Source organism: Misgurnus anguillicaudatus, chromosome 22 (genome assembly GCF_027580225.2).
Source record: "Misgurnus anguillicaudatus chromosome 22, ASM2758022v2, whole genome shotgun sequence".
NCBI classification, from domain to species: Eukaryota; Metazoa; Chordata; class Actinopteri; order Cypriniformes; family Cobitidae; genus Misgurnus; species Misgurnus anguillicaudatus.
In genome coordinates this window covers 24435620-24449311 of record NC_073358.2, presented here as the reverse complement: position 1 = coordinate 24449311, position 13692 = coordinate 24435620, and the positions used below count along the sequence as shown (strand labels likewise).

General features: G+C 36.4%; 1 protein-coding gene across 6 annotated transcripts in view; it reads left to right on the top strand.

The window, feature by feature from the left end:
* Window positions 1-13692, top strand: part of arid3c (AT rich interactive domain 3C (BRIGHT-like)) — a 189562-nt gene that overhangs the window by 99347 nt on the left and 76523 nt on the right. For 5 of the 6 annotated variants that reach the window (XM_073860275.1, XM_073860273.1, XM_073860274.1 and 2 more), the window contains one exon: window positions 2386-2472. The exons of the other annotated variant lie outside the window; for it this stretch is intronic. In XM_073860275.1, coding sequence (XP_073716376.1) covers window positions 2386-2472 — 87 coding nt within the window. The remainder of the gene's footprint in view (window positions 1-2385; window positions 2473-13692) is intronic. 6 annotated transcript variants of the gene reach the window in all.

Below are 13692 nucleotides of genomic sequence, written 5' to 3'. Positions count from 1 at the left end.
CACGTAAAATATGTACAAATTCTCGTGAAATCAGGCTGGTGCTTATAGGTTCTATATAGGTTTTGTTTAGCACTAAAAATGGTTCCCCTATGATTACGAGCCAGTGAACCACTTTTAGTGCTATTTAGTATAATTTTTTTGGTCTTACAGTAACAGCGCACAAAATAAATTTTAGTCTGTGAAACAAATTATTTTTATGAAATATTGATAACTAATCGAAATCAAATTGAAACCATATGAAGAGTTTCGTTGCAAAACGAGATAAATCCATTTTTTAACATTTTTGTCAAAACATGTTTATTATTATGTTATCATGTTATTATTTTGTTTTATGGTGCTACTTAGCTGTATTTTTTAAGTTATGAAGGTTTAAATCAAAACAAACCAACTGCAGTTGCATTGATATTAATTGGAATGCACAACCAAAAAACGCGATTTCTGACCAATTAAAAAAAAACGGTGGTTATCGCGTTTTGCAACGAAACTCTTCATATAAAAAGAATCAGACTGAATCGAATCGCCATATTTGTCGCAATACCCAGCTCTACTTTTTAATGTGAATTTCACAATTTAAGATTCTGCTTAAATTTGTGCTCCTGCTTGCTAAAGTCAAGGATGCAGTAAATATTTCGGCAAATACAATTATTGTCATTTTTGAAACCTCAAATAGTTTGTAGCCCAGGAGATGCATTGCATTTTGTCGCAGCGCACATGCGCCGACCGTCTGTGTACACGTACGTACGAGTCAAATAATCCATACTTTGCAAGCCTGCATGTTCACGTAGACATAAAAAACATTATACTCCAGGCTTTATGCTGTGTTGCTGGGTACTGTAATGCATACCATTGCCCTCTTAATGGTCTCCATTGCTTTTTGACACCAACCTTAATCTGAAGAATTAGGTGTGATTTCAAGCAGTTGTTAAGGGCTGGACCACATGGCATCGTTTATAGACACAATTTATAGTGTGGGTATGATTTCCTGTATCCTAAAGTCAAATTGTCTTGTAGGCAATATATAAGAATTGTGAATTTTGTAGTGGAATAACAAGTACCGTAGTTAACAGAGAAAAATTCCAACAGGTTTGCGAGTTTGCGTCTCTTTGTGCTATCCGTTAAGTTGCAACAAGTGAAGGATAAAAAAATAAAAACATACTGATAAACACATCCAGATTGATGTTAAATAATTTATTGCTGTTGTCAATGATAATATTATTGCACATAGGTTAGTAGTGAGTCATTGTAGACTTATTTCAAACAGTAACTGCTGGTGTTGTTGGTTGCCAGGCATAGACTTTGCAACAATCTGCAAACATTTGGTCTAGTAAACGAAATGCTCCGTTGGCGTCTACTGTCACTGTTGAAGTATCTTGAAATACTTGAGCCAGTAACAACATTTTCAGATTGTTAAACCAGCTAACCTTTGACCAGTTCCATCGCATGTAATAGTGAGAAGCATTTTTATATTGAGTAATGTCATATACTGTATGGTTGTTAACACTTACATCCTATGACATATTGTCCACAGCTCTTTTTACAGTAACTGGGATGTGCAAGGCTCAACTTGCGAGATGTCTTGCCTTTCTTTTGGTTCTTGAAATAATTTTGCTATCAGTGGGCTTGCAGACATTTTACCATTAATAAAATGCCTAATTTTTTAGATGCTTTAGACAAAGCAAATGTCTGCATGCAAACTCAGCAAGAAAACAACTATTTAAGATTCTCGTAACTATGCTAAATATGCAAGTTTGGTTATGGTGCTACTGAAAGTGCTTTAATTTGTCTTTGGGTGATTATTACTAAGGAACATATGGCTCAGTGGGTGTAAAATGCGGCATCTGATGTCTCTGCCCATATTGCTTCACATGTTTTTCGATGATTCACTCTATGCTGAATTACATTGTTACTATTTGTTTATCTAACTAACTGCTTATATCTTTGTGATTGCTGGAGTAGTTTTGCTTGTTCGTGTTTAAAGTGTAATGCTATAGTAGTAACACCCATTTCCCCGGGTCCTAAACTGTTGAATCATTTATATTGTACGTAATCTCAGCCTGACCCATTCAGTCTTATTCAGAAACCTACACAGGTCTTAAGATCAGGTGTAACATTTGTAAATTAACTTGTTGCTTAATTTCACACGTCCAGAAGTTTATAGATAATCTGCAAAAAAGTAGAAAAATCTGTGAAAATAAATGTAAAGCGAATAAAAGCAAAGGAAAATTTGACGTATACTGTAAGCAACCAACATTGTTGGAAATTGTAACGTTTTTTGTTAAAAACAAATGCCATGCTGTTTTAGCAGGATTCATTAGCATGAGTCAAATGTGGTTCTTTGTCTCACCGCCCATGATTTCAGTTGTCCCCTTGACATGTGTTGTTCAGTCAGGCCACTGCAGCGGGCTGGGGAGGAAGCTGAAAGATTCAGGCGTTGCTTTCTGTGCTGGTGGCTCTTCATCTCTGATTCAGGAGGTTAGTAATCACCCCCGCGCCCACATTCCTTATTTTTGCTCTCCTTCTGCTTCGTTCAGAATGCACTCACATCCCCTTTCACTGGCCCCGGGTCCCCTGTAACAACCCGTCCATGCAAACAGTAGTAAACGTCTAGAAAACATAAGTCTGTCGACATTGTTAAAACAAAACACTTTATTTCAAGGTAGATGAAACGATAGTTATCCTTGCAAGAGCTCTCCTAAATCAAGCATCTAAATAAAAAATGTCAACCAAGACTTATTATGTTTGAAACAGCAGCAATGAAACAACTTCAGTGAAGAGTTTATAAATGCAAACATTATTCTTAAATTGTGTAATTTTATCCATCTGTTTCTTGACGTAAATGTGGGTGCCGCCATCTTTGAGCTTTCCGGTTTTTGACTTCCAGTGAGCTACTACTAGTGGTAGTCTATTGCGAAGGACACAAGTGTGGCGTTTTGACTGGCTGTTTAATGTTTCTTATGAAATCCAGGAAGACCGACATCATTTGTGCAGTTAGGGGTTGCCATAATAGATAATAAAAATGCAGTCAATCTCTACAAAACATTTATTTTAACACCATGCAGAAGAACTGAATGTGTATGTGGCGCACATGCACTCATGATCTCTATTTACAAATCCATCCAGTAAAACCTTTCATAGAAACTGCCAGTAAACAATAAATACAATAATTGTTTAAAAACTAATATTATGTTGATATAAATATGCTGATTTAGCTGATTTATTTATTCTGCTACTATATATTATTACAAAAATGCGATTACAGTACAGAATATATACGACATCATCTGCTTAGTTAATGTTTATAATAGTTTGTAATGTGTTTGCGCGTAACGTTTCTTTTGTAATGTTTTAAATGAAAAAGCAAATTCTTTAAAAAGTAAGCGAATAATTTCATAAGCTCATGTCTCCACCACGTAAGAAGCGATGTAATAATATTTTCAGAAACATGTAGTTTAATATGTTTATTATGGTTTGTTCAAATAACTTACAATGTGTTGAATGAGAAAGATACTGCTAACTGTGTCAGACCGCAAGAAGCTTGACGTGTCGCCATAAACAAGTCCATTAAAAATTGCCGTTTAAAAAACCTCACACCAGAGGGACAATTGTGACATTTTGAACTAGCCTTTGAAAAGTTAAAACACAAAGTTTTGCTCTATTCCATGTACAAACACTCGACTGACTTTCCCATTGTAATGATACTGGTATGTCTCTGTGCTTTTATATTTCCGCATTGAAGACCCGTCACCTCCGATCAACAACACGAAATTATTGAATATTGAAGAGTTTGGTTCCAAAACGCAATAAATCCATTTTGACAAATTTTGGTAAAAACGTGTTTTCTATACCAAGAAAGTGACAAGATGAAAACAACTATTTTCTGTTACAAACTTTCACATAGCATCTTTAGGTTATAAAAACATAAAAAATTCAAATCCATAAGTTGATTTTCAAAGATTTATTATAAAAACTGATAATTTTTTCCACAAAATGCAATAAATCCATGACAAGTTTTTATTCAAAATGCTATAAATCTATTGAATCAATAGCCTATATAAATGTGCATTCATCTTTGCCATGTTATATTCATTTAGTTGACTAGTTGTACACACTAATTAAAAATATAAACATTAATGTCATTAATCAAAACACGTACTTTGTCATATTAAGATCAGTGCGGTTACTTGACGTCTTCGCTTAACGTCTTTCACAGAGATCAGCTGTAAAATGTTTTTGGTCCTGCTCGATTTTCGTTGACTTTGAGTAAAATTATGTAAAGTTTTTCATAAGATCCTCTGGGGTCAATGTGTTAGCATGAGAAGCTTGCTGTCGGGAGAACAAGCACCCGTCTCCCGAGTGCTTCTCAGGGAAAATATTAGATGCTGATGGCTGACGTTTCTTTCCCATCACAGAAAACCATCACAGGTTTAGCGATGCAATTAAAGTATTATTTTGTTTTGTTTGTTGATCACGAAGTACAAAATAGATGAGGAAAACTAGGACTCCGTGGACTCAGCGCGTCCGCCATTGTTTGTATTGCGTGACTGGTGGGCTGTAATATCAGAAATGGATTTATTGCGTTCTGTAAAAAAGGAGCAGTGGCGTTTATCGCATTTTGGGAAAAAAGGGAGAAAAGATGACAGAATAACACGGCGGATATTGGATTTTGCGTACAATTAAGAATTTACTTTTAAGTACTGACCTGATATAATACTGATTTTGGCAGTAACTCATTTTTTTCAAAAATGGCGTTTATCGCGTTTTGGAACCAAACTCTTCATATATTCATATATCAAGCCACTTCTTAATTTCATCCTCACACTGGTTCATACATGGCAGGTGTAGTAAATATTAACTGTTTAAATCATGTTTTATGCGTGCTCCCACTACACTGTTTTCTACCGGCTGGCTGAAACGGAAGTCTCGGACCGGAAAGGAAATACGTCACATAACTTACTTCCGCGTTCGAGAAACAGTTGGATAATTTAGGCCTTAAGAAAAAGTATCACGTGCACGTTCATATAAAAAGATGCATGAAGGTACAGAAGTTGTTATTAAGGTGGTACCTTTTTAAAAATACACTTTTTACCTAAAAGGTATATATATTGATGTTCCCTTAGAGGTACATACTAGTACACCAAAGGTACATATCTGTACCTAAATGGTACATATTGGGACCTTTTTAAAAGGTATCGTCCAAGTTTTAAGTTATTACAGGTGCAACTATAATAAATGTAATATTATACAGTATTTTAAAAATGTATCAAAGTACTATAGATTATGAGACAGGGCCGGAGTGGGACTTGTTTTCAGCCCTGGAGTTTCATGTCTTAGACCAGGCCACTTTAGTTCACAACTAACTAGATTAAAATAATATAATTAAATCCTCAGTAGCCTACATAAGTCAGTGCACTGTTTTCTGCAGCCTTGCTATTCATTTTATTTTTCAAATATATCATTTCCAATTCAATGCAAATACAGTAGCCTAAACAATTAAAAAAATTGCCATAATCGTGCAACCCTAAGGTATTTTAATATTATTCAATTAAACTTTGACAAACACTTAAAGGGAACAAATGTGTTTGTGTTTTCCTCTATATTTCTATTTTTTTTTAAATGGTGGGTCTTAAAATGACCTGTTGGGTTGAAAAAGTTTGGAAACCCCTAATATACAATTTACAAGCAAGATTAATATGAAAATATAAAAATACCCTTATCTTCATTTTTTAGCACTTAGAACTTGTATTTTGCCAAATAACATAAAGTAGACCTACCTTGTGTCAAAACAGAAATAATATCAACTTGAGCATAAAGCGGTGGGGACATCTCCCACCCGCAACTTACGCGTTTATATAAAATATAAGTCAAATATAAAATATAGTAAACAAGAATTCATGTGACAAAATAGAAAATAATATAATATTTGTATTTATTAGAGGATACTTCAAAAACGAGATACAAATTGGACACATCATGTGTACATTATGTGCAACCACTTATTATAATTTGATTAATTTATCTTATGTAAAGAATTAATTTAGCAGCAAAAGCATTAATTTTAAAATGCACATGATAGCCATTATTAGACAAAGTGAATGCCTGTCCCAACTACTGTATAAAGTTTGATACTGTCCTAATTTATTGTTCTGAATTCATAAATGCTACTCAACTGACCTTACTGTGCCCTACATACTTCACAACCCACATGCAAAACAGAAGGCCTGCTTTGTTTTTAATGGCCAGCAATGAATTCAGGGGTCAATTAGAGCCTGAATTCCACAAGCATGTGATACAGCATTCCCCACCTTCATGAAAGAGACCTCAATTAAAGCCAATGGTCTCTACTATAATCCACAGGACAGCTTTGTTTAAAGCTGTTAATCATTTCGCTCATTTAAGAAGAGCAATTTCAGCACCGTTGTCCTGGATATCATTGACTTCCACTGACTTCCACACCTTTGTGCTAAAAGATTTGAAGGTCAGTAAAAAGATGGTGCAAGTAACACAATTCATAGTTGAAACAGCATTTCAGGGGTTGTTTGTCTTACAGATTTCCCCTGCACCCTACTGCTGTATAGATGATTTAGATCAGGTCTGAAGGGAACTGTGAAATATTTGAAATGAAAACAAGCTTGTGTTGGGTTTTGCTCGCAGGGTTTGTGTTTTTTCCGTCTGGTTCAGCTGTTAAACGAGACCGTAACCAAAAATATTTACACCCTGCCTAGAATAAAAAGCAACAGTTGAACATTCAAAATATCAGGCATGTTGGGTGTTATGTGATAAAATACTTCTAGAACGGGCACAATCTGAGACATTGTAAACCTTATTTAAAACTATAGTGAGAAGCATTTTTGGAATGCTCTTGTAATTGTTAGGTACAGATTTTATGACTTCATTTTCATACTGGACATATTTACCAAAACTGCATCAACTACCCATATACAGTACATGTGTATTGTTAAGTAACACTGAGATCTTTTTATTTACATTTACGTGCCTGTAAGTTCAGTATGTAGTTTTTCTACTTGTCCTCAAAAGCAGGAAGGTTTGATTTCCTCCCTTTTGCCAGTTGCAGTGACCACATTGTTTCAGATGTTGTCTGGAAAACCAAAAAAGAGGTTTGGCAAGGTCATTTATGATGTCCAGAAATACGTTTTGTTGTTTATAAAATTTTGTTTTAAAATGTACACATTAAAATGTTAAAAAGACATTTAGTACTTTCTAATTTAAACTAAATGGTACATTTATATACAGTAGGGGATAAACATTAAGCTTAGTCTTCATAGAATGTAGCTTTTCATGCAATATTCAAAACAAGACTTAACAACTTTAACAAGCAATTATATATTAGGAATATGTGAGCCTGTTCTAAAAAAAAACTAAACAAAAAACATGTGTAATTAACTTACAGTATTACAACCTATAGTTATGGTATAAATTTATGCACCATGTTGCTTGTATTGTCATGAAATGACATTTGAACAGCATTACCGATGAAAGCACATTCACGGTATGCTTTTAAAGGTGCAGTGTGTAATTTTTATGGCGCATTTACACCAACCGCGTTTCAGGCGTCAAAATCGCGTCTACTGCACCTAGTTTGCCACTTAAACAGTTTGAATGCATTCACGTGTGTAGAGCGGAGTAGACGTGCAGAAAAAACAAGCATTTGACGCACGTCAGAGGCAAAATCCGCTTCTTGTGGGAGGGGCAAGGGCTATGCGGTTGTCTGTTTGCAAGATGACTGATGTTGATTGAGGTTGCCCGATGTTCTCAGTGATACTCTTCCAAGCGAGGTCCTTTTTATTCCTGTCTCTATAGAAATAAGAACTTGTGTCGTATAGTGCCGGACGACTGCTTTGGACAATATCAAGCGTTCCTTCAGGTTGAATGAGTGACTCCGTGCGGGACTGCCGCAACAGCAGCAAGCAGGCTCCTGATTGGTTAACGCAGCGCGAAAATCTGCCAGTTCAAATTTTTAAACTTGTGCGTCAGCCGGCAATTTGCATCAAACACAAAATGCACAAAAAGCATCATTTGCGTGTACCGCGCACAACGCTCAATTTGCGCCTTTCGCACGAGCTAGACACGCGAATGAGGCGGAAACGCGTCTTCCGCGCCGCATCAAAAGCCTTATCCGTGGCGCGGGACCTCCAGGCGCGCGTTAACGCGTCTTCACATTGACTTAACATTGAAATCACTCGCGCTTCGCGCCTTTACCGCGGTTGGTGTAAACGTAGCAGTAGAAGGATCTCTTGACAGAAATGCAAAATAATACACAAAACTATATTATCAGGTGTGTATAAAGACCTTTCATAATGAACCGATATGTGTTTATTAACTTAGAACGAGACCTTTTTAACTACATACACTGAGGGTCCCCTTACATGGAAGTCGCCATTTTGTGCCGCCATTTTTCTACAGAAGCCCTTAACAGACCAATTTTTTGACATGTTTATCCGGTGGCGGCTACCGTAGCTTTTCTATGTATTTCAAAAGCAAGGGGCGAGCGGTGGATTAAGCCGTTGGTTGCAATTCGCAACCTCACCCCTAGATGCCGCTAAAATTTACACACTGCACCTTTAATCAGTATGGGAGAACCGGGGCAAAAGTAACACGGGACGAAAGTAACAAAGAGATTTTCTCAGAGCCCTGATAACATTTGCATCCCAAACTATGACAGCATCTTTAGGACACAAACCCTTGACAGACATGACAAATATTGCGTTATTAACGCGTGTAGATCCAGAATGCTGATTTCAACCATGATAAGTAAATTCTTAAAGCGGTCATTTTTATAACGCGTTGTGTTTTTCGTTTCTGTGTGTTACAGTACTGATCAATCTACAGGTTATTTAGTGCTCTAACACATCCTGAAGTTTCACTTCTCTGAGTTTTTCAAAATAAAAGTAAATTGTGTTTAAATGTGAGGAGATCCTGTCCGGACGAAAGTAACAGTTGTTACTTTTGTCCCCCTGCTAATACTGCTGTATATGTTGAAAATTGATATTATTCTAGTTTGATTTAATTTCATTTTCAAACTGTTGAAAAAATGTTTTATTTTCAACAATTTAAGTTTGTACTGTTGGTTGCTTTTGAAATATTTGATAAAACTGAAATTTAAAATGATAATGTAATCTTATTTAAAAATATGTTTGCAATTACATATTTACGAGGTCATAGTCATGTAAATTTAATAGAAACAAGTGTAACACAAAAATCTCACTCTCTCCTGCGTGTTTGTGCACCTCTCACCCTCAAACAAGGTCAGAGCAAGCTCCCCTTTTTAAAGTTTCTGGTAATATGACAGTTAACAGCAAAAGAGCGCTCACGCTGCAATATTTGATTGACAAGACAGCTGACTCGGTGGTTGCTTAGTAATAAACATTTTTTTTTAAAAAGGCAGTGTGTCACGCCTTGCGTTTCCAAGCGTTTAAAACGCTGTGTGATTAGCCCCTATAACATTATCTTTTAAAATTACTTTTTTCTGAAAAATTGTACTTTTGTCCCTGCTCTCCCCTATTTGTTCCCTGAAATCAAACCCATAATATTTGCTTGGCTTACACGATGCTCCACCAACTAAGCTAAATAAATCAACAATTATCACACGGATGAAACCCCACAATACATTTATGAAAATGTTTCCCTGGCATTGCTTTGCTGCATGTTGGGGGTCTAATATAGTGAACGCTTTATGGGTCACATTTGAGGAAAAGTATTTTTACTGTATAGCATCAAAGACTTAAGTGTACTATGGCAGAAAATCTGCAACACCATATCGGTTTCTAGGAATATTGTATTTTTACTGCCTTTTGTGTGAATTATGATAACAAAAGACTCGGGCTAATGCCAATTGTTAGCCGAGAAACATATAAAGTGTACTCTGACCTTCAGTGCACAATAAAGTAAATAGCAGAGGCTGTATTTTGTCCATGCCATTTGTGAAAGATTTCAATATTGTGTAAGAGTCTTAAGAAAGAATATCGGGATACTCCGATAGCAATTATTGAATATTTGTTTCGTCCGTGTTTTCCAATCACACTTTAACTTGTTTTATGTTTCATTGAAGAGCTCAGTTACTTGTATTTGTATTAAATGACAGCGTATGCAGGTGAAGGGAGTGAGTTTTGTGGCTTGATATAGGCGTTGCTTGAAGGGACAACTTGATATGGCCTCCTTATCCTTTCTTGTCTAGGGATGGATTTAGTATTCAGAGTAATGCATTTGATTTCAGCATTACATACATAGCCTTGGAATGTGTAAATATATCGAATTGCTTTTCGACATAATTTTACAATGAAACTGTTTAGGTTATTTCCTAACTTGTGAACGCAATTGGATTAGTAGGACTAGAAACTCATATCCGTGTAATACTGGGATCATCATGCTCCCTTCCTCACTCCAAGAGGTACAGAGAAGCAATCAGTAAATTCGGATTGAAGTCCACACTAAATCAATACAAAATAGATATATCTCCTAATGCCATAGATTCACAGCAAACCAGCTCAACATCCTCACTGTGGTTTGTGAACCAAAAACCACATTAAATTGGGCAAGAGGCACGAAATCATAACTTTCGAGGACTCGTCGTATATAATAGTTGTCCTAAAGTCTCCCAAGAATTGTAAATGAGGACAATGTTATTTGTTTCAGCTAATGAAAACAGCAGTAAAATTAACTCGCGGAAATCATTTCGGTTAATTTTTCTCTGCATACAGATAAAAGTGCAGCCATGCATATTTTTGGTGTATTGATAAAGATGTTGGGGTCGAATCCGTTCAATCATGATTGACCGCACTGTTTAAAAGCAGCCAATGCTATCAACTGAGGACATTATCCACTTCTCCTAGGATGGAGCCTAATGAAGTTAAATAGAATTTTGACAAGATAATGGATTTGTTTTCCTTCCCTGATTCCATTCTCTCCCCCTCAGTGCTCATGACAAACTGTGTAGAAAGAAGCACGAGGGAAAAGGATTATTCAAGGCTGCTCGCAAGGGGGATGAAGGATCAATACTGACCCTTTTCGCGAAAAAGGAAAAATCCAGCAAAGGCCTCTGGATGAGTTAGGTGTAGGAGCTGAATTCTTTTTGGTGTCGGAGAAGCCTTGTGCACTGGATCTGGCTCCTCCTTAGGGGATGATCACCGACCAATAAAAATTTACAGCACATAGCAGAGAGGAAGCAGCTTGTGCAGTGCCCTTGCTGCACCGTTAAATCCAAACTGTATATTTTAACATTGCCTATTGGATGGAGGTCATATAGTACTTTTATAAAGATAATCTTATTTGTGTTCTGACCATTTATCATTTAAATTGTCGTGTGGGGGGGTTCTTAAAATCAGCCATTTATATTATAGCATCATGCAATGTTTCGTTATTAATGCATATAATCAGTACTCCTAAATATATATGATCAAGAAATAATATGTTACTGTCACTTTAAGATGGCTCGCTCAGAAACGTGATCTTCTCTAATCAGCATTTGCCTCTGTGAAATCTAACATGGGCTTGCTGACTCCTCGTTTCTGTTTAGCATAAGCAGAATCTGATGACCTTTGACCTATTTGTAGACCTCACCCCCTCACATCGCCATAAAACCAGGCTTGCTGCACATAGATTCCACACTTGGTCATTGATCATTAAGCAGATCAAAGGGGTTGGTGAAAAAAGATCAACCGTGGCACACACTAGTCCGTAAGGTGTTTTAAAGCCTCAACTTAATAGTTTTGTGCCAATGAAAACATACAGTATGTAGAAAGCAACACACTTTTCCTATAGGAAGGTGTGATGCCTGTTATTTGTGCCTTGTGTGTGTGTGTAGATGTATATATAGTGCTCACCTTTCACCTCGCATCACTCACCACTCACTGTGTCTCCTCGTAGCTTCAGTATGTTTGACCAGCTCATGTGTGCTTTAGTGGACTGCAGTAAAATGTGGCGTATATTCAGAGTCGAACGCGACTCATGTTCACTCTCTTCAATAATTTAGAGTCGGCGTCGTAAAGCTCTTACTTAAAGGCCTCTGTCATTTCGTTGGCTTATATGTTGTCGTCCTGGTATGTATCGTCTGCTTAGACAAATGGTTTGTGATCAACAGTAAATTTGACAGGCCAGTGCACTTCACCCGATCAGATCCAGATGGTCTTTACGACAAAGCGTCTCGAGTGCTGAAGATTTGATCGTCCTGTGAAAAAAAAACCTTGAATCTTTAATTCGGACTGAGTAAGGTCATGTCAAAGATTAAACTCAATGTGAAATTAAACTTTTATGTTACTTTTACATTTATAAAAGATGATAAAAACTAAATGGATTGCTTGCGCAATGGCTACTGTACTGTAACCCATTTAAACGAACACTTATTATAGATCAGCAATAATGGGTGTTATCAAAGTCTTTTTATAAGAACTATGGTTAATTACACTTCTCCTTTTTGCGTGAATATGTTAAAGGAGTTGTGATAATATTGGTTTTAACACAGATATTTCAGTTTCTGAGTGTGATATGATTCCACTGATATCAGCATGTTTACAGAAGCGAGAAGCGGGTTTTGTTACCATTCATTTTTGGACATTTAAACCAAAAAAGTACAAATATATCAAGTTATGCTGGGAAAAATTTTACCAACACTTACACAAAAGCATTTTAACACCAAACAACCAGACTGGTTTGGCTTCTATTTTGTTTTAGTTCTGTTGATGACTATAACAAGCTAGTCTGATTTTGATATGTTTGTACTGTACTGTAATTCTTAACTCTTTCCCCGCCAGCGTTTTTAAAAAAAGTTGCAAGCCAGCGCCAGCATTTTTCATGATTTTCACAACAGTTTAATGCCTTCCAGAAAATGTTCTTCTTTAAATATATAAACAAACAATATATCAGATGAAAGAACAGACCCTCTGCTTTCAAACAAAAAAAAAAAAACGTTTCATCCTACCTTCATTAGTTCTCTTGTAATCACCTCTCACACATGGGTAGGTTTCTTCAAAAACACCCAATTTTGAGCAAAAAGCTGAGATAATTCCATTTTTGCGAAAGAATTTTGATAGAGATCAGATGCAGAGCGATCTTTAAAACATACACGGAGTTCTTTCTCTTTCACGTGAGGCGCTACTTCCGGGTTGTATAAGTTGCAGAAGATAATAGCGGTATTGCGAAAGACGGAAAATCTCGTCATTGGCAGGGAAGCGTTTTCTCTTAATTGACGAGGTATCTCGTCAATGGCGGCGAAACAGTTAAAGGGATAGTCCATTTTCTTAAAATAAAAATCCAGAAGATTTACTCAACACCATGTCATCCAAAATGTCTTTCTTTGTTCAGTCGAAAAGAAATTATGTTTTTTGAGGAAAACATTGCAGGATTTTTCTCATTTTAATGGACTTTAATAGAGCCCAACACTTAATACTTAACTCAACACCTAACAGTTTTTTTCAACGGAGTTTCAAAGGACTATAAACGATCCCAAATGAGGCATAAGGGTCTTATCTAGCGAAACGATTGTCATTTTTGACAAGAAAAATAAAAAATATGCACTTTTAAACCACAACTTCTTTTCTTCCCCGGTCCTGTGATACGCCAGCGTGACCTCACGCAATACGTCATGACGTCAAGAGGTCATAGCGGACGAACGCGAAACTACGCCCCAGTGTTTTCTGGTGTGGAGAAAGAAGTCCGTTCCAACATTGTTATATGTCGAAT